Raw genomic sequence first — 27068 nt, forward strand, 5'->3', positions numbered from 1 at the left:
ATGAATGTTTGAGACATTACTTCCTTCAGTTCCTTACAGGTTTAGAATTGGACTACCAGAGAGTGCAGCATGATTAGATACATTCTTACCTAACAATTATCTCCATGTCATGGAGGAGAAAAAGGGAATGAAGGAAATTATGGGTATATTGTTCCTGCATTCATACTAATGGAGTTTGGGAATCCTTTAGAAAGTATAAGAGATATTTATTCACATCACAAAAAGGATTGTTGTAGCTCTTCTAACAATGCTTCTTTGATGGACGGCACTTCTGTGCTCTCGCAATAACGATGCTATGCTGTGAAACACAGCTGATGAGTCAGGAACGAGTGAGGTTCATAGAAAACAGAAATGAAGGTTATGTTGCATAAAGGTTGCTGTAATTTATTTTTAATTGCTTTCCAAACTGCATAATAATTTGGTTACTAATGCACTTGCAAATAGAAGATTATGTAGGTATGAATAAGTCAATGTTATGATAAAAGCATTTTTATAATTATTCAAAGTTTAGTAAAACAGTGGCAAATGTTGATGGTATCCAGTATGTTTTCTATATTTTTTATGATTTCTGGGGGCTGTGTACAATGCTTTGAAAATAATAATATAAAAAATTGTCTGGTACTACTTTAATTCAAATTACTGTAGAGATTCACAAGCAATTCTGTTTAAAGCAATCATCATGTTTAATGTTATCAACAAGCAATGCTTAAAATATTCTGTTAGCTTATATGGGACAGTGTTGGCTAATGCCATAATTTTGTACTGGCAGTACTGGTACAATAAATAAACTGCATGTAAACAAGAAGAACTGGGAGTTTAAACCATCATATATTATGTACATGACTACACAAGGGTAATGGAGGAAAAAAGTGCCTCCCATAATATAAAGTCTATTAGAAATTTGAAAAGTTGTTGAAGTGTGAATAATGTCATAGCAACAATTCAAGTGGCAAGCATAATTATACAGTATTTAGACCCATATGCTGTAATAGCATAAACAACTGATAATTGGAATTATAATTTTCAGAAAGCTGCATATTAAGAAAAACTCAGTCAAATTGGACTCCACATGAGAACATCTTTTGTTTGCTGTGCTGGAAGAAACTGTAAGCTAGATTCATATCAAAAAGAAACAAATACTACAGTACTAATAACATTTCTGCATCTTAAACTATATGTGAATTTGTAACTGTATAGCAGATGAGGTTGAGCACAGTAGCTCATATTATGGCAGCTGAATAACTTTCTGTCTTGTTTTAGAACTTCAGTAGTTTTGGTGAAAACTAACAAACAACATTAGCACAAATACCTAGCTATCCATCCATCTATCTATTAAATACAGTGTTTTATTTTACACATAAATTTGACATTTCAGGAGAAAATATAAATATTTACTAAAGTTCAATATTCCTATTATCCCTTTTAAATAGGTAAAAATTGTACAGAAATAGATGGACAGTGCCAGCCCCATACATGTTTCAATGGTAACTGCAGCAATGTTACTCCAAACACTTTTCTTTGTGAATGCGACAAAGGCTTTACAGGTAAGAAACAATTTTGCTTCCTGTCTTATAATAATGGTTTCCTGTGTTATAACAGTGTGAACTTTTGCTTTACATAAACAGTTATTTTAGATTATTGTTGAACAATTTGCAATTTCCTTAGATTGTTTAAAAATAGGTTGTGTAAAATAAAGAAATCAAACTTTCATGTAACTATTCTAAAATGTTCATGTACTAAGTAATACCATATAAATGATAGAGGCTTTTCATCCATGAGTACCATTCTCCTATTGGCAGTACGACAAAAGACTCATAATCATTAACTCACTGGTTCTCAAATACAGAGTTCACAAAAAAGGGATCAGAAGTTGTTGCTGGATGATTTAGGATGATCATGACACCTGTATTCATAATTTCAGCATCCTCTTAATAGATGTGCTAAAAAAATAAGATGGAAATAATTTAGAGTCAATAATCTCGTGATTTAGGTGTGTATGAATGGAAAAAACCCCAACTCTCAGAAGCTAATCAGTTTACTTATGATATATTAGACAAATAAGATGTTTTCATGAGAAAAGCTTGAATCAGAAAATGTATCTAAAGCCATCCTATTGTAAACACTTTTTGGGGGGGGTCAGGATAGCAGCCAAACTTAAAACACTATTCATTCTTGTACTTCACATCAGAGATTTCCTGTGTTGGTATAAGAGAAGTAGCAATACTCAGAAGAACATTCCTTAAGAATGAGCTAAGTATAAAGCTAGCACTTGAATATCCAAGGACAGTAAAACTTTTAAAAATGTCTCTTCTTGGAAGCATCAGTTATCCCTGACAATCATAGAATATAAAATAATCATTACATTGAGATGTAAAGTTAAAAGAAAAACAAAACAAAGAAGAAGAAAAAAAGGATAAGGGAGTTAGAGGAGTCCAAGAGACAATCTTTATTTTCATAGTGAAAGACTGAACATTCCTGTTGACATTTTAGTTAAGTCTGTGTAGAAATATAATTTTAAAAATGGGATAGACATGCTTAATTCTAAATTCCTAGTAAATCTGTTTTATATTACTCTCCTTTTCCTCCCTTTCCTTCACTGTAGAGGGTGTCAGGGTCAGCATCATTCTCGGAAAACTGAAAAAACACATTTTTTTCAAAGGAGGAAAGTCCATTAGTAAAGTTTTCTAGAACTAGCTTTTCCCCCATGCATGGTCTATATCTTTTTAGAACACTTACTCTTGTCCCTTTCACCCAAATTATGTGGGCATGTTGCTTTTGAAATTTCCCCTACAAAAATCTTTTGTAACCTTGCAATTTTAGCCTAATGAGGGAGAGCGGGGGAGGAGACAGGAGGAACACCCTTCCAGATACAGTAAACTCAAACCCATAAAGACATGAAAACAGTTCAACACACTCAACTCTAGTGGATGACAGTGATCATTGCAATCTACTCTCCAGGTAGCTGGTAAGGATTGAGAAAAACAGGAGACTGTAAGTGTGAATTAGCTCCCTTTTTATTCTCCAGTTAGATAAAAGAAAATGGAGAATCCCTTCTTTTTTTTTTTTTTTCTTTTTTTTTTTCCTAAGAATAATAAGTATCATGGGAGGAGAAGGCAGACTTTCAGGAATTTACATCTTTTTTCTTGCTCTGATATAAATTGCCTGAGGTCCTGTTATGACAGGAAAGTATGTAGTACATCAGCATACCTTGCAACAGGACTGGTTGACTAACATACAGTATAATTTTGAAAACATTTTCTGACCAAATGTGGTTGTTTTAAGTCTACATTTCTTCCTGTGATGCTGTGTAAAAGTTTTTGCTAGCACTAGGGCAATTTCAAGAATAGTTAGCTAAAAAAACCCCATCCATGTGAAAACGGATATTTTTCTATGAAAACAGACATTCTTCTATTGTTATTCCATCATGACTGTATTGTGTTCTCAGACAAGATGAGTTGTGTAATTATGAATATTGTATCTCGAATGCTATTCTAAGTGTGTGAGGTTGGCAGCAACCACAGAAAACACAACATAATACCAAGATTGTGCAAACAATGTTTAAGTTTTGATAAACTTTGACATGCCCTTTCTCCAAAATTATGTAAGACACTGGCAGTAATTAGTTCACATGATCTGAATGAAAGTATGAAATATCCTTGTTACTGTAAATTGATGAGATGTAAATAAAATGGTAATAAAATTATTTTGTATTTATAATTAGAAATATTATTTACAAATATTTATTCAAAATAAGAAAAAGTTGCTTTGTCCAAGTTGTTATGTTCGCAATCATAGAATGGATTTATTAGACCTATATGTATTTTTACATATTAACATATTTATATATCAGTTACCTATTTTTATTTTTTATTAATGGTTTAGTTTATTCACTGAGCTCTCAAAACTCTTCACTCTTTCCTGGAAGAACATTTTTAACATAACTTAATAACAAACAGCTAACATTAGGCATGTCATTATTCCTATGATTTAATACTCCAATTCATTTCGGAATTTGCATCCTTAGACTTATTACAGAATGTTTAGAGGAAGGGGATCTGGGTGAAACAAGGATGGGGAGGGTGTAGAGAGGAGGGAGGTGTAAAATAGGCTGGTACTGTGTAAGTAGTCACTGGTCAGTACACTTGTCTGACTGAGCCCTGCACAAATTCACTGTAGTCTATCCATTCTTCTTATTAAATCTTTTAACTCTCATCCCATGTACTCCCACTCTCTCCCCATCTGTGAGTGCTGTAAGGTCTAGATGCCAGAAACTGGAGAGATGAAAGTGACTGAATTTGGGGTCTGCAATTGGAGTTAGATCACTGGTGATAGTGGTCCTAATGTCTGGGTGCCAGCAGCTGGCATGAAAAAGGGTCTCGGCATCAGCAGCTGAAGTGAGACCACAGATCATAAGGGTGCATGTCTGCAGTGAGTGAATTTAGTGCCAGTGACTGTCACCAGACCTTGCGTGATGGTGGTTTCCATGCCTGGTACCAATTGGAACAGGTGAGAGTCCCAGAATCAGCAAGTGGAGAGGGGACCATGAGTGATAGGACCTGTGAGCCCAGGCACAAGCCACTGGGAAGACCAGAATGTTTATATTTTCCCCTAACCTGGTGTGTGCACACATGTGTGTGTGCATGCATGTATGTGCATGTGTAATTCAATAGCAGACTTGAACCTGCACTATATGGTGAGTAGAAGTCCCAGGATCTGGGCATCAATATTAGATGAGGTGAGGTCCCACACTGCTATTCAAGGGGTCCACGAATGTGTCTGTCCTTTTGAACTAGAGAGTAAGGGGCTGTGTGCTTTCACTAGCAAGCTTCAATCCTGATCAGAGAGGAGGACTGGGATTTGGCTGTTCATACATATGTTTTATGTGAGTTCTGGTAGTGTTATATGTGGGTGTTGTTAAAGGCAGTGCCCTGTCTGTGGGCAGTCTATGTAGCAGCTGTGTTAGTGTCCTCTGCATGTGTGCATCTCTGGCATACATGTTCATTTTTGCTACTGGTTGAGCCTGCTGTTACAGAGGCTTCCAAATGAGCAACCCACCACCAATTTTAAAAAAATAAATAAATTTATTTTTTAATAAAACAACCAACCAGCTCTCCGTAAGTTACAGATTCAGATGTCCGCAAGAGGAGAACAGAATAACTTTCTGGGGTTTAACAACAACCCAAAAGACTTGACACAGCCCCACTCCCCAGGGGTTTAAACAGTAACCCCAAATGCAAACTTCACTTCCTGGGTTTTAACGGGAACTTGAAACGTAAAACAAAGCCTCACACCCCAGGGGTTTAACGGCAACCCCAAACGCAAACAAAACTTCACTACCTAGGGTTTAACGACAACCCAAAACACTCTACACTCACCTGACAAGTGAGGGCTCTCAACCTCGAGGACGTGCTCAGGGCAGCGTCCCGACACCAGGCACCTCGAAGAGTTTCCTTGGGTGGCGTCCCGAACCCAAGGGGAGAGTCCTCAACTGCAGCGTGCAGCTCCAGGGGGACGAGCTCAAAATGGCTCCCCCAGGGGACTCCATTTATACCCAGGCCGAATCTGACCTGTAGTCAATAGCGGCTCCCATTGGTCAAAGGTCTCAACTACCGCGAGACCTTGAAAACAAAGACAGCCAGAAGCTGCCACACTTCAGCAGCCAAGAAGCTCTGCTTTCACTGGGCGGATGCACCTGCCACACCTGCAAACAGGAAAGCAACAGCTGCATCTATTGGCCTAGGTCAGAGGGAGTCCCAGGCCTCCTGGTGCACTGAGCTGGGCTCCAGCAGCTGGGAAGGAGGCTCCTCAAGCCCCAGAGCCCACCAGAGGAGGTGCCTTTTATACATCCCCTAACAAAGAGGATGTCTCAGAAATTCTGATGGATGTTGTGGTCCTGTTCTGAGGATGCACAGAAAATCAGTGTGACTCATTCACAACCTACAAGAAACAGCAATATCTTAACTACCTCTGTAATGGTAATGCTTAGTGTGCTTACCCTAGAAAGTGTTTGGTGGATTAAGAGGAGTAGTTTTCCATTTGACTATGTTTTGTTGAATCTGGGGGGCTTTTTGCTACTTAGGTGGGAAGATGGGAGGTAAAAGAAGTGATTAAAAACTAACCCTCTGTAGAACACTTGAGATTATTGGCTTTTTTCACATATTCCTGTAAGGGAGACCTACATTTCTTGCCTTCCCCAATGGTCCAATTAACCTCTTTACAGGCCATAATGAATTCGCTCCTCACTTGTGGGACAGGAGATACTATAAGAATGAGGTGGTTTTACTTGGAGCCACTTTGCTAGAGCTCCATCATCCAGGTGCTTTAGTTTAAAATGGTATGTTCACTTAATCAGTGAATTACAGCTGCAGTACTTTGAAAAAGGTCGTAATTGTAAAAGGACTTCACTATACATATTTGGAGAGAAGAATTTATTGTTTGTACAATTAGTGTTTTAACAGCCTAATAGTTCAATTTATCTAATACTAATACTCATAGACCAAATTAATACCCAAAGCTTTATTAATAATATCCCTAAAAATGTTATACAAAAATGCCTTCTTACTATCTATTTTTCACTTTGGTAATTATGCTCAACTTTCCAGTGCTCCTCTTGGTCCCAACAGCAATATATCAATCTCCTTCAAGAAGAGGGGGCAAGACTTAGAGCAAGTCATCAGCATTCTGAGGTCTTCATTGGGAGGAGCATGACATTCACGTTGGATGTTTCTCCCCTGTCAGTTAAGGGTCCATCTCAGCCTACTTTTACGTGTTTTCATATCATTATCTGCTTCCTTCTCCCAGGCTGCCAGCTGCAGCCTGGTAGTAGTCCCCAGCTGCCCCTCACCAAAGCCTGTGGTTTGTCAGGTAGTGGCTGATGTGGGGGTGGGGTCACTCTCTCCCCAGAGGGGCCATTCCTAGAGCTGAAGGGGAGGCAGCAGACACTGGGGATTAAAACAAACAAGTCCTGAGCCCTTACACCATCATGTCAGCACAAAGGTCAGCCTGAAGAGGTATTCCTACTACAGAATTTGGTTTTTAGTGTTTCTCTAGGGGGCAGAAATGATAGCAACAGGGATGTGGGAATGGGGCAGAGAAGAGGGAAATTAGAGATTATGTCTTCCCAGGCTATTTTAATTTCATTTGTGATTTGTTTTGTTGTGGTTTGGTTTGCTTTTTAAATGACTATGATTTAAGAAAACAGTTTGTCATTCTCTCAGAGAAAACTGTAGATTATGGGGATTATGATCCTTAGTTGTAAAAACATCCTTTGCAATATTCCCTGATCACTGCTCAGTGTCACTAGAATGAGGAAAGTATGGTCAAGTATTTTGGCCATGTTTATGAATAACACTGGAATGGCTGTAGTTCATTTAATGTAGAAAGAAAATGCATGGGTTTTTTGAGGTTTTAATAAAGCTATGATGATTTTTAAAATCATATCACTTCACGTATATTTCGTGCTTGTTTCAAAAGTACCCTAAAATGTGTGACAGCATGTCCAGAATCAGAGTTTGCATCTCTCCCATGCTTCAAGTATCACAAAAATATTCATTTTTTATTATAAAATACTTTCTGTAAGGGAATTCCAGATTATTTTTTTCTTTGCTCTTTCTGCAATTTATTTTTAACCTACTTTTAAAACAATTTAAAAAAGAAATTTCAAAGTTAGAATTTTAGTCTTCCTCAGCGTCCGTTGTTGCATTTAACCTCTGTCGCAAACTGCCATTTGGTAGACACTTTGTTCCACTGTACTTTCACCATGGTCTGCAGACAATATTTGTCCTCACTTTCTGTGTATCCAAGTGAAGCAACTTAATAACAGATGAAACTGATCTGATGATTAAGAGACTCAGCTCTTCTCCAGACTACATACCTATTCTATGCCAGTGTTGTGGAGGCTGTCAAGATAATCATAAACAAGAAAAATACTCAAAAAAAAATTTATTTTGAGAAAAATCAGTTAGCACTCCAGCAGACATTAATAAACCACAGGTGTGGATGTCCGTGAGATGAAATTATTACTACACAGCCAGTTTAGGAATTCCTAGGATTTAAATGACAATCCAAAATGTGCAGTTGCTCACCTGACAAGTGAGTGCCCTCAACTTTGAGGAGTTTCCTTGGGTGGCATCCCAACCCAATGGGAAAGTCCTCAACTGCAAGCTCTCTGCTCCAAAGAGGACTGGCTCAAAATGGCTTCCCAGTGGGACTCCATTTATACCCTAGCCAAATTTGATCTACTCTCAATATCAGCTCTCATTGTCTAAGGTCCCCAATTACTGTAAAGACACGAAAACAAGGGTGCAAAAAGAGTCAGCAACCACTATGTTTCAACAGTCAGAAAGCCCCATCTTTGTCAGGGTGGGTATGTCTGCCACAGACAGAGACCGTAATATCTGTCAGTCACATAGGACTCAGATGTGAAAATAAAAATGCAAAGCCCATCTCCTTGTTCTCTGATCCAGCTACTACACATACTTCTTTAGTAATTGTTTCAAATTCAGTCAGTGAGTTCACGTTTCATTCACATCATGTTTGATTAGGGTACCTTAATTAAGACTATCTTTTCTAGGGGCTTGTGTTTCCAGAGAGTGATTCAGGGAACAGATGCCCTGAAAAGACTACATCAGCAATGAAGGAATACTCTAGTTTGAGAGTTAAGGTAAATGCCCTTAGGTTAGGTGATGAGAATATGTGACAGAACTTTTCATGTTTTTTGAGGCTAAAGCAGTTTAGGCAATTGTCACTTGACTGCTAGATAATGCTAGTACAAATAGCTATAATTTACTCTTACAAACATGAAACAGATCAATCTATCTTAGCAAGAAATAAAGATATATACACAACAAAGACTTGTTGGAACTACACCAAATTACATGAATTAGTTTGTCTGACCTAGTAGGTTTAACTTTTCTTAAATGTACTCTCCTGACATGATTTCATTACACATTTCAGTAGTCTATTTTTCACAACTTCTTATGAGTTTTGATAATCTTTCTGCATTATAGAGGGGTTTTTTTTGCCTTTACTAATAGAAAAACATAACTGATTTAGAAATAAATCAATTTAATTTAGAATTTTCATATTTGTTGAGTTTATCAACTCAACATTAAGTATACTCAATCCATATAATGATTGAATATATAATAGAATCATAGGACTTTAAATATGATCTAGTTCCGAGCTCCCTCCCATGGGCAGGGACACCTTCCATTAGAACAGGTGCTCAAAGCTCCGTCCAACCTGGCCTTGAACCTCCAGGGAAGGGGCATCCACAGCTTCTCTGGGCAACCTGTTCCACTGTCTCACCACCCTCACAGTGAAGAATTTCTTCCTTATATCTAGTCTGAATCTACCCTCTTTCAGTTTGAAACTATTACCCCTTGTCCTATCACTACACTCCTTGATAAAGAGTCCCTCCCTGTCTTTCCTGTAACCCCCATTAAGTACTGAAAGGCCACTTATAAGGTCTCCCCAGAGCCTTCTCTTCTCTAGGGTGAACCACCTCAATGCTCTCAGCTTGTCCTCATAAAGGAGATGCTCCAGCCCCCTGATGATCTTCATGGCCTCCTCTGGACCCGCTCAAGCAGGTCCATGTTTTTCTTATGTTGGGGGCCCCAGAGCTGGATGCAGTACTGCAGGTGGGATCACACGAGAGTGGAGTAGAGGGGGAGAATCACCTCCCTTGACCTGCTGGCCACACTCCTCTTAATGCAGCCCAGGATACGTTTGGCTTTCTGGGCTCTGAGCGCACATTGCTGGCTCATATTCAGTTTTCCATCAACTACTATCCCCAAGTCCTTCTACACAGAGCTGCTCTCAGTCCACTTCTCTGTTATATCTCTTCTAGCACTTCGCAATAGACATTATATTTACTCTGGGACAACACCAGACATGTATGCTTCTTGCAGTTTACTGTTTATTACTAGAGTAGCTTCAAATGCTGAGCAGCTCAGCAATCCTTTTAAAGGAGCTAGCTAACTTGTACTTAAGTTTCCCTATTATTAATGTAATGTCAAGGCAAATTCCAGTGACCTTTCCCAAGGTTAAATGTAAATCAAGACCTTGGAAAGTAAACTGTATATTTCACTGCACTAATACAGTATGCCAACTAATAATTCTTTAAGAAAATTAATTATAACAAATTATCAAAAGAAAATGGGGAAGATCACTGTCCATGAGATGAAGAAAAATACTTAGTTCTACAGTGAAAAGTGGAAATTGCCCTATTATAAGAAAACTAAGACTGTCAGCTCTAAAATAACTTGGAAACACATGCAAACATTCATGGGTGCTGTACAGATTTTAAGTATATTGCTAATAAGTTGCTTTGGGGATGTAATGTTGCTTGAGCTGTGATGAAGTGAAAAGTTTGGCTGATGAAATGCAGGGCAGAATACTACAAAATTACTTAGTTCAGGAAATGTTTTTTTCCTTGTCTTTTCAGTTTTGCAAAAGCATGTTGTCTTCACTCTTTGGATACCTGTCCTTCACTAGAGATGGTCACTAGCAATTCTTAAATTACTTTCTATTACTGTAATTTCTATTTTTTTAATTTTTTTTTTTACAGTTCTTCAAGGAAAACAAAATAATGTCTGCACAGGGCTTTGCAAAAGGTAGTAAGAAAAAAAAAAGGTTTTGTTTATAGCTGTTACCAGCTAAGAAATACTGATAACACTGAAAATGGAATTAGAAATAACCTGTAAAAGACGTTAAAGAGTAAAGCGACTGAACCTCTAGTGTATGAATGTCCATGGCAGTGAAATACCCAAATTATTCTATCCCCTTTATGACCTCTAAATTTGCTGGATTTCTCCAAACTCCTACTAGCTGAAAAAACACAAACTTTTTGCACTTGATTAGGAGTCTGTTAGTACTACACTTACTTGAATCACAGAACACAGTGAGTGCAACTAGTTGTAAGAATAAAAAAACTCCCTGTAATATTTAGTTGCAGCTCCTCTCCTCCTTACACGTCTCAAATGGTTTATGTTTGAAAGAGGATGATATTCCATCCTCTAGTGACCCCTGGGAGAAGACACACTTGGGTCAGGAGACTGAACAACTCAACACCTGAGGCTCCAACATGGAATGCTCATGTCTGTTCCCTGTTTATATGACACCAATTGACTTAGTCTTACATAAGTAGGGATGGCAAGAGTTTATCCTTTGAGAACAGCTGGTGTTCTTAATCAGATCCTCAGTGAACAAAAATGAGCCTCTTCAGAGATATAATTCAGTCATCATTAAAATGCACTTTTACCAGAATGGCCAAGCCTGTAAACCCATATCATGGTCTCCCATGCAAAATGTTGTCATCAATACCAAGTTTGAACTTGAAAGGCTCTGGATATTCATCTCACCCAGCACTGGTTTGTGTCTCAGCTAGACATCCGTAAAGTTAAAATTCTTGAATTTAAGTGTTTACATGTAGGTATAAGAGCTAGGTGTCCAAGTTCCTATTGCATTCAATAAATATCTAGTCAACACAAAATGCAACTAAAAGATTTAATCACCAAATACCCAATGCTTAGAGTTAAGTAGATCACTCTCCAAGCTCCACTGACTGGTATTAGCTACTTCACAAATTAAAATAGTGGGAACATGAAGACCACATGCATGCATGCATAGATCTACTTAACCATGTAACCACACAATTAAGAAATTTACGTATCTTAACCTGAGAGATAACTTACACGTGGCGTTCCTCTACAGACTAAAAATCTTATTTCCTCAGAGCAATTTTCTTAGAGCAATTGGTCTTAACCTAGCTCTTACCCCTAATTATGAGAAGTTTCTAGACATTTAGCTCACATGTATTTTCTTCTGTCATGGATAGCTAAACTTAGGTAATACTCCTAAGTGTACTAATGTAATGAGAACATTGTTGTCATGCATGCTCTCTTCTTAAATACTATATTTAAAATACCTAGAATTTTAAAAGGAAATAAGATTTTATTTCCACCTTTTCACATTGCAATGTGGACATGATCAACATTCTTTATTAAAAAACCCTCTCCACACATTGCATTTTCATGGGGTTTTTTTTGGGTGTTAGTGTACAAGCATTGCAATATTCTAACATTACCACAACCAGGGCTGAAATAGTTCATAGTTGAATTTATAATTTTATAGAAGTATGAATATTTAATAATTCACTTTTTAAAGATTAAAATCTTGGAAAATAAAATATAATCTTCAGAAAACATTTTCATTTTAAGATTCTATCATAACAATGAATTGAGCATTTCACTTTATAAGAATGTGTCTGCTCTGTGCAAAGTCACACAAAATTCTTCATACTAGCCTAAAATATATTTTTAGCTAAAAGCATTTTTAGGATTATAGGTTTAAATTTTCATTTTGAGTTTCCCAGCTGTAAATCACATTATACAGAAAAATACCCCAAAACCTTTATGTGCAGAATTACAAAAGATATTTTTTACCAAATTTCTGTAATCCCCTCTGCCTCAAAGGAGGTAAATTTAAAATGGAAATAAGGACAGATGAGATAAAATTTTCCCTCAAATACAAGGGGTTTTTTATTAGCTTATCCTCATTAGAGACATCAGAACAATGGACACATCATTCCAGAGTACATTTGTGGAGCAGAAGGGTCAGGTTTATCCGTGGATCCAGCAATTTCCTCCCTCTCTGCCAGGCCTAAGATGACTGGTGATCATGAATAGCTTACAGCTGGTACTACTGGAGGAAGGAGTCACTGGGAAAGGGATCATTGCAGGCCTGCAAAACTAGGGGAAGGGCAAATTTCTGTCATGCAGCACGTCTAAAAGTAAATTTCCAGTAAGTGAAGACTAGTAGGAAATTAAGTATGGAGTAACAGAAAAAGAAAGAGATGAAAATCCATGTTCAGTGCTGACTTAGAAGATATGGAGGATAACATGGAAGACTGGTAAGAGATAGATTTACTGATATGGAAAGGGTCAGTAAAATAGATTAGAAAGGAAACATAGAAGAGTTTGAGTTGTTACTGAGTAGTGAAGGATAGTAGAGCTGGGGGAAAAAAAAAGAACCTTCCTTTGATATTTGAGGGGCTAATGTCCTTCCTTCCTTGGCTGAAGGATAGTCTTCTGACTGTGCCCTGAAGAGAAAGTGCAACACATTCCTAGGGTAGCATTGCACCTTGCAGAGGATTCTCTGATGTGGAATAACAAAAACCCTGTCCATCCTTCCCCTTGATGTGTGTGTGACCATGAGTATTTAGATGACTGCTTGAATGTGGAGGTAGAGCACATGGCAGGGGTCCTGCTCATTGCAGCTCAGTGGGAGAGGGCTAACAGGGGAGGCTAAACTACCAAGTACAGACAAGGGAAAGAGACACGCAGAGCTGTGGAAGGGCCACATGGAAATGAGGATCATGCATACACTGAAGTTTTCTTGGGATCCAGGTGGAATGAAGACCTTCTCCACATAGATGTCCTTCCCCACCTCCTCAGCTATATCTTCTGATGCAGGAGGAAAACCGTCTCTGATTATCTGGCCACCAGCACAGCCACAGACACACACACTCCACCCAGCCATGTCATAATGCACCATGAGTTTCTGCATGGGTTCAAGGGGTAGCTGGGAGGCAACAAATGCAGCAGTTAAAGTAAGAAAGGAGCTCTAAAAACTGCCGATGTTATGCAAAGAGAGCAGTTACATGGACAGTCAAATGAAGCTGTGTCCTTGAAGGTGGTGGGGCCACATGTATGGCTGCTGCCAGAGTTTCAGTTTTTGAGCAGGCATCTCACCTTTTTTTACTCTCCAGTGATTATGAAATTAATTCTGCAAATAATCATTAGAATTAAGAATTCTGATGTTATCCATTTATCTCCTAGAAAGAATGTAAATCCAAGTACTATTATCTCTAGTTGACATAACAGTTGAGGAGAAAAGATGAAATCCGACTTACCGATTTAATAAATCTTCCTTTCATATGATATCTGTATGTGGAAATACTTCAAAACATACATAGATTTTGATTTACCACAGAAAAACTTCACTAGAATTTAGGAAATATGTTTATAAAATAAATATCTTCAGTAAATCCATAGATTTCTTATTAATTTAAAAAAATCTAATATCATGTGTACATAACAGTAGTTATTTTTAATTTGCCTTTGGAAAATCTTTTGTCTATTTTTTTCTTGAAAAACTATTGCCTGATTCGAGAGAAGTGATGTTTTATACCTCTTTCAACATTTCTATCTGCATCCTCTCAGTTTTTAATATAATTTGAGGTGGTGAAAGGTAAAAAGAAAAGTCCATTAACAACTGGAATGTCATCCAAAATGAAGGTTTGGAGAAACAAGTAAAGACATGCAATGAAGAAGTAATTATTTCCTTCTGTTTTATCTGAAGTCTCCCTCGCCTATATATAGTTTTCTGCAACCATTTTATTCAGAGAAGGAAGAGGCTTTTACTGTAATTTTATGTCATCCTAGTCTTTAGCTGACATGCCCCTGCTTGATTACCTTCTACCTTGTTAAAGCAGACTTCAAGGATGATTATTTATCCTTACCATGATGAATATGCACCAAGAATGATTGTATTTCTGCTCTTCCTCTTACAAATGAAAAGATGCAGAAGTAAGAGAAAAGACAATTTACACATCTGTCCTCTGAACAACAAGGATGATGAAAACAAGTCATTTTGCTCCAGGGTGTCTTTACTGCTTGAATGAGGAAGAACGTCAAAGTTATTTTTTTCTAGGCTCAATCTAGAAGGAAGAAATAAAAAAGCAAATATCCTGGAAATATCCCAAATCTCTCTCAAATCAAGGAAATTTCCATCTTACTGTGGTCAGGATTTTCTTGGCTCCCTTTGGCTGTGTTCTTTGCTGACTTTTTGTTTGTTCCCTTTTTTATTATTATTCACAGATTAGGCATAAATGAAATCAACAATTAAAACACAATCTGTGATAATTTTTAAGTTGTTAATTTTTTCAGTGTTTTAAATGAAAGTATTGTTCCACTTCTCCGTGGCAAAATACTGAGCCCTTCCTTTCTTTAGTTAATTACTACAGAAACAGACTGTGACTCTCAGTAACTATGTGTTATCTGTGTTATTGACTGAAGCTCATGGACACTTCAAGAAAAGAGCTTCATACAAGCGTTATAAGTGCATATGGACATGCAAGTGGATGACTAGACTCAATTACATACTTTCCTAAGTATTTTGCTGAATCAGGGCCATAGGCTTTTTCTTTCACACTTCCTTTACATTCCAGTCTTAAAATTTTGTGTTTGATATTACAGTTGGGAAAGTCAGAATTCTATTAAAAGAGAAAAAGACAGAGCAATAATAATTTTGGAATATATAAAAAAAGACTAATTACATGCATTACTGTGTGGCCTACAGTGATTTTTGCCATGAGTTTCAGTCAATAGCTTATATTACCAACTTGTTCTAAAAATACATTGCAACTGGATTTGAATGAGATTTCTTATGAAATCAACTGATGTTTAAAACTGAGATTTCTTATGAAATCAAAACCCGAGACTTTATAGGAATTGATTCAAATGCTGCATTTACAAATATATTCAATATTACTATTGTAATTATCTTTTATATACACATATATATATACACATACAGACTACTGATATTTTAACAAGGCCTTGGAAGATTTGAACACATCTAAATGTTCATAAATTACAAGAAAGAAAAAGAAATGCTATCTCTAGGTGCAGGTAGCTTTTCTAGTTGCCTACATACAAAAAAATACAGTTCTAGAAATAGTTAAACATTACATTTTTATGTATAGATAATAAAATAAAAGGAACAACAAAAATATTTTTGAGATTCAGTTAAATGTATTTCACAAGTTTAATTTTACTAAGAATATAATTTAGATTGATTTATGTCAAGTTGATGTTCCTTTCCTTTTAGACATTTGTATATAAAGATAAAGGTGTCTCTCACAATCAGTCTTTACCTGCTTTCCATGTCCTATTAATTAATACAAGGTAAAGTCTGTGGCTTCACAGCTGTAGTCCTACATTATAAATGCATTAAAAATAAAAAGAGCAAACAAGCAAAAAAACCAACCCAAACCCAAACAACATGACTGAATGAATATAGGATATTGATTATCACAGAATCTATTTTTGGTTAGCCTTTTATTTGATAGGGCCAGATCCTAAGTCTTGTGAAATTTTTTAGAAGACAGAAGTTCCAGTTTATAGCATCTTAACCCTAGTCATTTAACTAAATATTTAGCATAGTCAAACACCCTGTAGAAAGATCTCTCTTAACGTTACCTCTGGATGAATTAAAGACAACTTCAGTAACAAAAGTGAAAATTGTGGAGAAAAATAAGCACTTCCACAGGGTTTTGAGTTTTGAACCACATAAAGTATATTTTAAAATTTTGTTTCACAACAACATAGAAATTTTTATAGCCTCAGTGTTCTAGGATTTCTGTACTAATATTCAAAGGTAATATGCATACAAAGGCATAATAAGATGGGGTTTTTTTCTTTCACTTTCTCAATCCCATTGTTTTCTTCAGATACCTAACATAGCTGTTCATAGCAATTTTCTCTCTACAAATCTGTCTGCTCATTTTAATCTGAATGCAATTGCAGTTCACTTTCTGTTTAAAACAATTATGGTAGGAAACAATTGTTAAAGACACATGTTAAGAATACAAATTTGTATTCAAAGAAACTTGGAAATCTGCACAGAGGTGGGTTGTGTAGGCTGGAGGTAGAATTTCTGCCTGTATTTTCCTCAAGTACTTCACATAATTGCTCTGAATAGATAGAAAAATGAACCCAATATTGTCGAGTCCAGGGTCTACAGTAGTTTTTATTTAAGTAATATCAACATAATATTGTGACAATGAGTATAATAATAGAAGCTCTTAAGTTACAGTCAGATTGTGTCTACAGTCTACAAAATCCACAAGAGAACACAGATGCAAATTGTATCCAAGAGCCACAATAATTCAGTCTTACCCAACCAGGAAAATTTACATTGGAGGATGAACCAAGCGAGATATAACATTTGGGAAATGTAAGCTGGCATCATGACTTAGCAAGTAGCATAAGGCAATACTGATATCAAAAATATTTGACAAGTTTTTTATCTTTTCTTGAAAATTAATTTATAATTGATACAGATTAATACAAGTCCAAAAGACTTGTAGCCCATTAAAGACATATTCACTGTCCTATAGGTCCTAACACTTAAACTGCACTGATGCATATATCTTGATGAAATGATACAGATTGGAAACCTTGCAATACAAAAGCCATTACAGCTTAACAGTTTTTTGATATTTCAGGAAGGCATAATCATGACTAGACAAGCCAAGTCCACTTGCTATCAGCAGGAGATATTCTGAGGGCACACTACTTTATGGTTAATAACAACAACAGCAGCCTAAGCTCTAAAGAGTTCCCAGATAGACAAATACTGACTATAGTTTTAAAGCAGTCAAAGCATATGCCTTGAGAATGGGCATGTACAGTAAAGGGATGTCTTACTATGAATTACGCATGATGCAGATGTAACAAAAGGTGCCAGCATGTATGCACATGCCATGTAGAAACCCTACTGTCTTGTTTTGTATTGTTTATATTGTTTATCTGTGAGGTAAAATTCAATACATATATCTTGAACGTTATCAGCTGAAGGAAAAGTGGGAGAGGAAGGAAAGAAGGGAAGTAGGGAGAGAAAGGAGGGGGGAAGGAAGAGGAAGGAAGGAAATTGAAGGAGAAAGGAAAAGGAAGGAGAGAAAGACAGAGGGAAGAAAGGAAGAAAGGAAGAAAGGAAGAAAGGAAAAGAGGGAGGGAGGGTGGGTGGGTGGGAAGAAAAGATTAGGGAATTTCTCAGAGGCCTCACTATGGCATCAAAGCTGACTGCAAGCTAATGGTACCCATCTGCTCATTAGAACATTTTGTTGTTCATTTTGTCATGCTGCAACATCTCAAGATTTGTATAATGAGGTACCTTTTGCAATTCTTAATGCTCCTGGGAAGAAGTTGTGTTCCTGAAAAACCCACAGTCCCAGGCAGATGAGTGAAGAATCTCAGCACATGTAACAACTGGTGATGATCGCAATATCTTAGTTTCAGTAATTATGACTTCATAGAATTATGCATCTGATTAGTTATTTTCCCATCTTTATATTTCACTTGTGAATTACTCTGTAGCAAGTACATTCAAGCGTAAAAAACGGTCTTTTTTATGAAAAGGATAAAATAGATTTAATATACTAATAAGGTCAGGCACATTTACTATTTTCTGCTTTAAATCATCTACAAATCTCATACCATTTTTCTTGTGTCTTCTTTTGCCTCCTGTTAGTGCAGTTATCTTTTTCTTTTTTAACTTAGAAAATGAATCAGCTATACTGAAAGAGCTATTTTATTTGACACTGATGATGTGTTTGGACTAAACTACATATTTAAATGATATTTTTCAACAACTGATTGTAAATAGTTTTATTCATGTGATTTAAAAGAGGTGCATGTTGATAAAGGACTTACTATATAAAATATTACCATGAGTCCTCAAAAGCAAGAAGTGGAAGAATATGGTTAGTATCTCAATACTCTTGATGACTATACAAATAATACTTATTAAAAATGGTCTTCTGGAAAACAGATCTTCTTGAAGAAACCTTACATTATGTTTATGTACTAAATTTAGACTTTGGAAAATAGCAGAATATCTAAAGTGCTAAAATATTGCTGTAGCTGGAGCCCAGAGGGCAACTGAGGACGATGTAGCCGCTTGCTCACTCCTTTCCCCTCACGGATAGGGAGGAGAAATTGAGACAAGGACAGGGAGGAATGACTTGCCCACTATGTTCATGGGCAAAAAAGACTCATTAGGGGAAGAAAAAGAACAACAATTTAATTCAAACACCACCACCACTTAATTTTCCAATCAGAGTAGGACAGTGAGAAATACAGCCACATATTAAAAACACCTTCCCCCTCTCCCCTTCTTCCAGGGCTCAGCTTTGCTCCCGATTTCTCTACCTCCTCTCCCCCATTGGCACAGGGGGGCAGGACATGGTGGTTGCAGGCAATTCATCATCTGTTGTTTTTGCCACTCCTTCTTCCTCAGGGGTAGAACACCTCACACTCTTCCTCTGTTCCAGCATGGGGTCCATCTCACAGGAGACAGTCCACCATGAACTTCCTCCAATGTGAGTCCTTCCCATAGGTTGCAGCTCTTAACCAACTGCTCCAGCATGGTACCCTCCCATATGTTGCAGTCCTCCCAGCAACAGACTGCTCAAGTGTGGGCTCCCCTCAGAGTCCCCGCCTTCTTTGGCACAGCCACCTGCTCTGGTGTGAGAGATCCTTCACGGGCTGCAGGTGGGCATCCGCTCCACCGGTGACCTCCACAGGCTGCAGGGGTACAGCCTGCCCTCTCACCACAGGCTGCAAGGGAAACTCTGCTCCCATGCACCTCCCCTGGTCCTCCTCTTTCTTCTCTTATCTTGGTGTTTGCAGAGGTATTTCCCTCACAACTCCTCCTTCTCTCAGGCTCCCTTTCTTAAATATATTATCACAGAAGCACAGTCACTGTCACTAATTGGCTCAGCCTTGGCCAGGGGTGGGTCTGACGTGGAGACGGGGGAGCTCTAAGAAGCTTCTCAAAGGGACTACCTTTGTAGCCCACCCCACTACCAAAACCTCACCATACATATACAAATCCAACACAATATATAGCAGTATGTAAAAAGTACAAACAAAACTGATTGACATTTCAGATGTAGGCGTAAATCACTAACTTGCGTTATTATTGTTCTTAACCTGATCAGTATCATTTTCCATGTATGATAAAAAACATGAAATTAACATTTGTAAACCTTTTAAAACTATCAGAGTGTGAATAATGGCACTGCAGGTGATGCAACTACGGATTTTACTATAGAAAAATACAACTAGGAGAAAAGAAAACATCATCTTTACAAAGAGCTTTTATACTTCCAAAAGAAGGTACTGTTACTTGATACTATCATCATTTTAAAAGATGTAAAATTATCACAGAAAACAGAAGGCAAGATATCAAAAAGTAATCTAGAACTCATCCCTTTCCTTCAGGGGGTTTAGCTATATTTATCATCATAAGAGGTGTCTGTTGAAAGCTGTTGGCTGCTGGGGCTGCAGGGCAGCCTTTGTGAGGAGCGGCCGGGGCTGCCCCGTGCCGGACGCAGCTGGTTCCAGCCGGCTCCAACCCACCCACAGCAGGGCACGGCTGAGCCCCCCGGCCAAGAGGGTGGTGCCTCAGGGAAAATGCATTTAAGAAAGGGCAAATGCTGCACAGGCATAGAGGAGTGAAGGTTAAAAATGTGTGAGAAACAGCCCTATGAATGCCAAGGTCGGAGAAGAAGGAGGGGAGAAGGTGCTTCAGGAGCTGGGGCAGAGATTCCCCTGCAGTCTGTGAAGTCATCACAGTGGAGTAGGTTTTTCCCTGCAGGGTGTATAGAGGTCTGGAGTGGAGTGAAGTTGGGCCTGGGAGAGGCGGGAGGAAAGGTATAGTTTTAATGTCTGTTTCTCATTGCCTAAATCTATTTTAATTACCAATAAATTAAATTCATTTTCCTGAAGTTGAGTTTGGTTTGCCCAGAGCAGTACTTGGTAAGCAACCTGCCTGTCCTTATCTCAATCATAAGCTCTCATTCCTGTTGTTCTTCCTATTTTCTGGCCTTGTCCTGTTGAGGAGGGGCAGTGAGCAAGACACGGGGTGAGCATTGCCCTTAGCCAAGGTTAAACCACTACAATCATTCCTGCCAATGTTTTTCTCACATGTTCTTAAAGATCCCAAGACATTCTGTTCTATCTGTATCATTACAAGTTTTCTTAACAACTGATTTAAATCTTTTTTGCAAAATTATGTTTAGTGCTATGACTTGAACATAGCAAACAGAACTGTATTCCCTATTTGCAACAGTCTTTGATGTATCTGAAGATGGTTATAGCTCTATTCAGCTTTATCATCCTCAGTCTAGACTACCCCAAATATATTAATCTCTTTGCTATTTTCTAGGTGCTTTGTTCCAGACTTTTTCTGGGACTTGATAGTAAAGTGACTCATCTATAATTCTTTGTTTTTTCTTTTGTTTTCTTTCCTTTCTGAAGTTAGGCATTACACTTAAATCTATTATTTCAGTAGGGACCTGAAGACAGTTACGTGTTTTTCGCAAAAGTATGTATTTACTACAGTGTAATAGAACCTACTTACTTAAACATTATTCCTAATTAAAAACCAAAACCAATCAAGCAAAAAACACCCTATATTTTTCCTTCTTCTGTCAGGAATGAAGATATGAAAGATAAACAGAAAGGCTACCTCCAAATATAAAACAGTTTCCTTCTAATAACCCAAGGAGTTGTAAGGTTGCACTGTGAAGACAACAATACTCAGAAGGGCACTGAGTATAGGTATATTAATATTTTTGGTATACTGGAAAAACACAATGACAGATGAAAAAATCCCCAGATGCTTGTACTTCTTTTGAAGAAGTTAGAATTAGCTGCATAATTTTGAGTCTACTTAACTCAAATATTGTATCTAATTTAAATAGAAAGTCATTAAATATGGGTAATCAGACCAATCAAACAGAGTCTGAAAATCTTCAGACCAAATACTAAATAAAATTTCCTTTAATGGCAATAGAACAATACTTAGATATGTAGCAATAGATTGTAGGATACCAGAGTGATCAGCTCTGCATATGCAATTCTGAAGCATGGCATCTGCAGAATCAGTTCTTTTTCATGTAGTTTTGTGTACACTATAAAGGCACTTCTAGCCATGCTATGAATTATGAGAAGCTTCATTAGCTTGTTACACAATTTTGTATCAATCATTTGTGTGCATTGCACTTCAGTCTTTTATATGTTTCTGTACTTTCAAAGCCTGTGCTTTGAATTCTCAGGGACCCCTGTGACAGTCTTGTGATTATTCACTTTTACAAAGCTGTCTAGTCTGCAGTAGTTCACAGTGCACAACACTGATGTTTAAAAGCATATCACTGTATATATATCACATTCTTAACTAATTATTATTAATATCTAGCTATGGCAATTTTTGTTACAGTTGTTCATTTCAGATTATAGCGCCATCATAATATGAAGACAGTGGAGACATACATTTTGATCTTACTTGGTCTGCCCTGGAATTGTCTGTTTCTCCACTGACAACAAAGCTATCTACAGAAACCAAGCTACTAACTTGCATGTCTCAGTTAAATGCATAAAATCTGATGGAGAAATTCTGTTGTTTTTACTCATTAGCAAATAAAAAGGGAATGAGTCAAACAATATGAACAAATGGGGAAACAGGGAATGAGAAAATATTTGGACATTAATTTTAGTTAATTGTTAATTTTATTTCATTGTTTCAACATCTGCTAGATACATCATGAAAGGGAATAGCATCAATAGTATTCATTTATGAAGTAGCCAGTTCTGTAAAATATTTTTTTAAGGGAAAGGTACATGCTGCTTCTCTTACAGCTGCAAAGCACACTGCTGAAATAATTTTTATTTAATAAAATATATATGAAGTATGGCAAGCAGTAGAAAGTAGCAAGACCATTTCCACTTCCTTCCATAGGACCAGGAGAGAGAAAACATTTTCTTTTTTTAATAGCCCTGTACAGCTATGTTATCCTGAACAACGTTCAGTTTTATAAGTATAATCCCTGAAGAACTAGAAGGATTTAGAACCAAGACAATAATAACTTTTTGTATAACTTAAGAAGAGAGGGTGATACCACAAAATAGAACATAGTGGAGGAATGGCAAAAAAGAAAAAAACAGGAAAAGGAGATCTGTTTCTATAGAACTGAGTTGAATGTGAGACTTCATGGAAGATAAGCTCAGAAGATGGGATCAGTTAAGAGACTGAAAAGGAATGAGGAATCAGAGAGACATTTTAAATTTAGTAATTAGTATTTAAATAAAAAACTAACTGAAAACAAAAGATTAAAAAAAATGAAAAGTAAGAGGAATGGAAGTGGTTGAAATAAAAACAGAGCCACACTTTGAAAAAAGCCAAAACTAAGTGTGAGAAATACCAGCTATGCCTGGGAGTCTAGGGTAGCCAATGAGGCTGATGAATGAGAAGTAGCTCAAATGTGACATTTTTTGTTAACCATAAACCACAGCAAATACCAAGAACAATGTTGGGCCTGAAATGGGAGACATGCCAAAGGCTCCATTAAGTCCACAAAATATATCACTATTCATGTTTATGGAAGTGATTGGAAACCGAGGTGATGGATGAATAGACAGATAGGTAGATAATACAACAGAGATTGCTCATGGTTTGGCTGTCATTATTCATATTTAACAATCACAGTTGGATTGGTGAAGACAAAGCATACATTGCAATCTACTGGGTTAATATTGATGAAAATATATAGATGTAATATTTCTTTTTAGTTCTGCCTGTGTTGCCATTTCACTTACAGAGTTATAAATTACACTTACTGAGAAAAAAAAACCACAAAGTGATATGAAAACTGAAGTATAGAGAGCATACTGAAGTCTCACAAACTCTGACAAAGCAAATATTAAAAATAATAGTAATTCTAGAAAGAGGACAAATACTGTAAGGAATAATAAAAGTGACACAGTCACTAGAGATACTGCCATTCTGAGCAGCAGACTTTAAAATTCTCAACGTTAAGCAAGTAACAAATTATTAAAAGAAAAGTAGTTTGAAATCAAATCCATGTTTTATGAGCAAAAATAAAAGGCAGATGTTACTATTTCACAGTGGTGTGATAATAAGGGCTTATGAAATCCATACAGAGGAGGAAAAAAGAAAGAGAATAAGACAGAATGCCGTGAAATTGAAAAGATAGAAGATATTGTGTCTTCCCCCCCTCCTTTTTTTTTTTTTTTTTTTTTTTAGTTTAATACCTTACATTAATTCTAGCCGTAATTCCAGTCATTGTACTAAGGACTGTGGAAGCAAAAATATCTCTTTTCCAAAAACTTTATGATGAAATAACTTAGCTGAATTCTAGAAAGCTGTGGCTGAAGCTCCGAAGTCACTCAGGACACTATAGGAGACAAGAATATGTCTCAGGTGCCATACATAAATCCCTGCTAATTTACTGGGTAAGTATAACCACAGTGGAATTCTGTATGCATAAATGACTTAGCATAGCACGTATCACATTGATGTATCCTAGTATAATATGCAGAACATATCAACAGAAAGTGACTGATTAACCAAAATCAAATTTCATGAAATGGGATGTTTTTTGATAGCACCTACAACAACAAAAAGAGTATGCACAATAATAGAAATCATAGTACCTGTCTGCTTACCTGTTTATAAAAATGAGTGTTACTATGATGAACTATTTTATATCCATAGCGATTTTTCTGCAGCTTCTCATAGGAAAATATATAATGTTCACCTTGTTTAATATTACAAACATCTGGTGAAAAAGCTATAGCAGTCCAATAACATATTCAACTATAAATATTCAAAAGCATCACGGTTTGTAAATCAGACAACCACATAGAAAGGTGATTACACTTGGAGATGTAAACCTACAAAGACTGGTTATTAGGGAAGTGAGGTGTGCAAATATGCATGAGAGATGATCAGCAGTGACTTAACAACAACCCATTAATGACTTGAATACAGAAGGTAAAGCAATGGTAATGAAAATTCCAGTTAGGATTCTCTGTCAATAAAAAGGAGAATTAGAAAAGTTTTACAGATTTAAGTGACCTGGAAGACTGGAGTAATAAAGGCATTAAACGTTATATTTTTAAAGAGTTTTTAAAAAAATCTTTTAAAGCCATAAGCTCTTTAATAAATGGAGAGGAAAACCTATGTATGTTGACTGATCTCAAAGAAACCCACACAGAGCTACACGTACAGTACCATCATGAAAAAGGCAATTGCAATCTTGTGACATTTTATTCAAAGTATTTTCAACTGACATATGGAGGTATTCACACCTTTACAAAGTACAGTAATGAAGTAAGAAACTCAGTTGACATATATTCTGTAAAGTTCTGCTTATCTTCATGCAAGAAAAATGAAATTGGGCAAGTAGAGCACAAATGAGTGAAGACAAGACTATATGAGTTTGGGGGGTTTTTTTGTAGTCCAATAAAATATGGCACGAGCAGAAATATGATATTTTGTTTTCTAAGTGGAGTTTGAAAGACTTGTGCTGCTGTGAATGTCCTGTAGAACCAAAAATCTAGCTTGTGAAACAAACAAATTGACTAACTGTGAAATGAATCACAGAATGGTTTAGGTTGAAAGTCACCTCTGGAGGTCATGAGGTCCAAACCCCCTGCTCGGTTAGGGACACCTAGAGCCAGTTTCCCAGGATCATGTCCAACTGGCTTTTGAATATCTCCAAGAATGGAGACTCCAAAACCTCTCTGGGCAACTTGTGCCTGTGTTGTTACCCTCATAGCGAAAAAGTTTTTCCCGATGGTCAGATGGAACCTCCTGTGTTTCAGTTTGTGCCCATTGTCTCTGGCCCTGTCACTGGGCACAGTGGATAGCCATCTTCTTTGCACCCTCCCTTCAGGTATTTACATTGATGAGATCCCCCCTGAGCCTTCTCTAGGCTCAGCTTTTTCAGTCTTTCCTCATAGCAGAGATGCTTCAGTGTGTTAATCAATTTAGTGGCCCTTTGCTGGACTCTCTCCAGTATGTTCATGTCTCTCTTTTACAGGGGATCCCAGAACTGGAAACAGTACTACAGTTGTGGCCTCAGTACCAGTGCTGAGTAGAAGGGAAGGATCACTTCCCTTCACCTGCTGGCAACACTCCTCTGAACATAGCACAGGATAACATTAGCCTTTGTGGCAAAAGGAACATTGCTGGTGCATGTTCAACTTGGTGTCCACCAGGACCCCCACGTTCTCCTCTGGAAAGCTGCTTTCCAGTCAGTCAGCCTCCAGCATGTACTGGGCTTGGGGTTATTCCTCTGCAGGTGCAGGACTTGGCACTTCCCCTCGTTGAACTTCATGAGGTTAACGTCAGCCCATTTCTCAAGCCTGTCAAAGTCCCTCTGTGTGGCAGCATGACCCCCTGGTGTATCAGCCACTCCTCCCATTTTTGTGTCTTCTGCAAACTTGCTGAGGGTACACTCTGCTCCATCAGTCAGATCATTAATGAAGGTGTTAAACAGGACTGGACCCACTACTATTGACCCTTGGGGGACACTGTTGGTTACTGGCCTACAAGCAGAATTCATGCCATGGATCATCTCACTCTGGGCTTGGCCATTCATCCAGTTTTCAGTTCACCTCACTATCTGCTTATCCAGTCCACAATTCATCAGCTTTTTCATGAGGATCTTGTGGAACATCATGCCAAAAGACTTGCTAATGTCAAGGTAGACAATATACACTGCTCTCCCCTCATCTACCAAGCTAGTCATTACATTGTAGAATGTTATCAGCTTGGTCAAGCATGACTTCCCTTTTGTGAATCCATGCTGACTAGTCCTGATCACCTTCTTGTCCTTCATGTGCCTGGAAATGGTTTCTAGGATTAGCTGCTCCATCACCTTCATATGGATTGAGGTGAGGCTGACCAGGCTATAGTTCCCCAGGTCTTCCTTCTTACACTTCTTGAAGATAGGAGTGACATTTTCTTTCCTCCAGTCTTCAGGCACCTCCCACAATTGCCATCATCCTTCAAAGATTATTGAGAGCGGCCTCCAAATGGCTGTCAGGTCCCAACACTTATGAGTGCAACTAATCAGGAACCATGTGTTTTTGTTTGTTCAGTTTGCTAAAGTATTCCCTTACTTGATCTTCTTCCAACCTTGCTCCTTAATTTTGCCCTGGCCTCCGGAACCTGGGATACCTGAAAGATGTTCTTGTTAGTAAACTGAGGAAAAGAGAACATTCAGTACCCTAAACTTCCATGTCCAGTGTCACCACATCCCCTGCCTATATTCATCAGTGGTCCCACATTTTCCCTACTCTTCTTTTTGTCACCTATGTACTTATAAAAGCCCTTCTTAATGCCTTTGACATTCCTGGCCAGGTTCAATTACATTTGGACCTTGGCTTTCCTAACTGTGTTTCTGTGTG

At 37.5% G+C, this 27068-nt stretch overlaps 1 protein-coding gene across 1 annotated transcript in view; it reads left to right on the plus strand.

Annotated features, from left to right (window-relative positions):
• EYS (eyes shut homolog) overlaps positions 1-27068 on the plus strand; it is a 1110009-nt gene that overhangs the window by 128882 nt on the left and 954059 nt on the right. The window contains exon 3 of the mRNA XM_074819828.1: positions 1431-1544. Within this exon, the coding sequence (XP_074675929.1) occupies positions 1431-1544 (114 nt within the window). The remainder of the gene's footprint in view (positions 1-1430; positions 1545-27068) is intronic.

Source organism: Strix aluco, chromosome 3 (genome assembly GCF_031877795.1).
Source record: "Strix aluco isolate bStrAlu1 chromosome 3, bStrAlu1.hap1, whole genome shotgun sequence".
Lineage (NCBI taxonomy): Eukaryota > Metazoa > Chordata > Aves > Strigiformes > Strigidae > Strix > Strix aluco.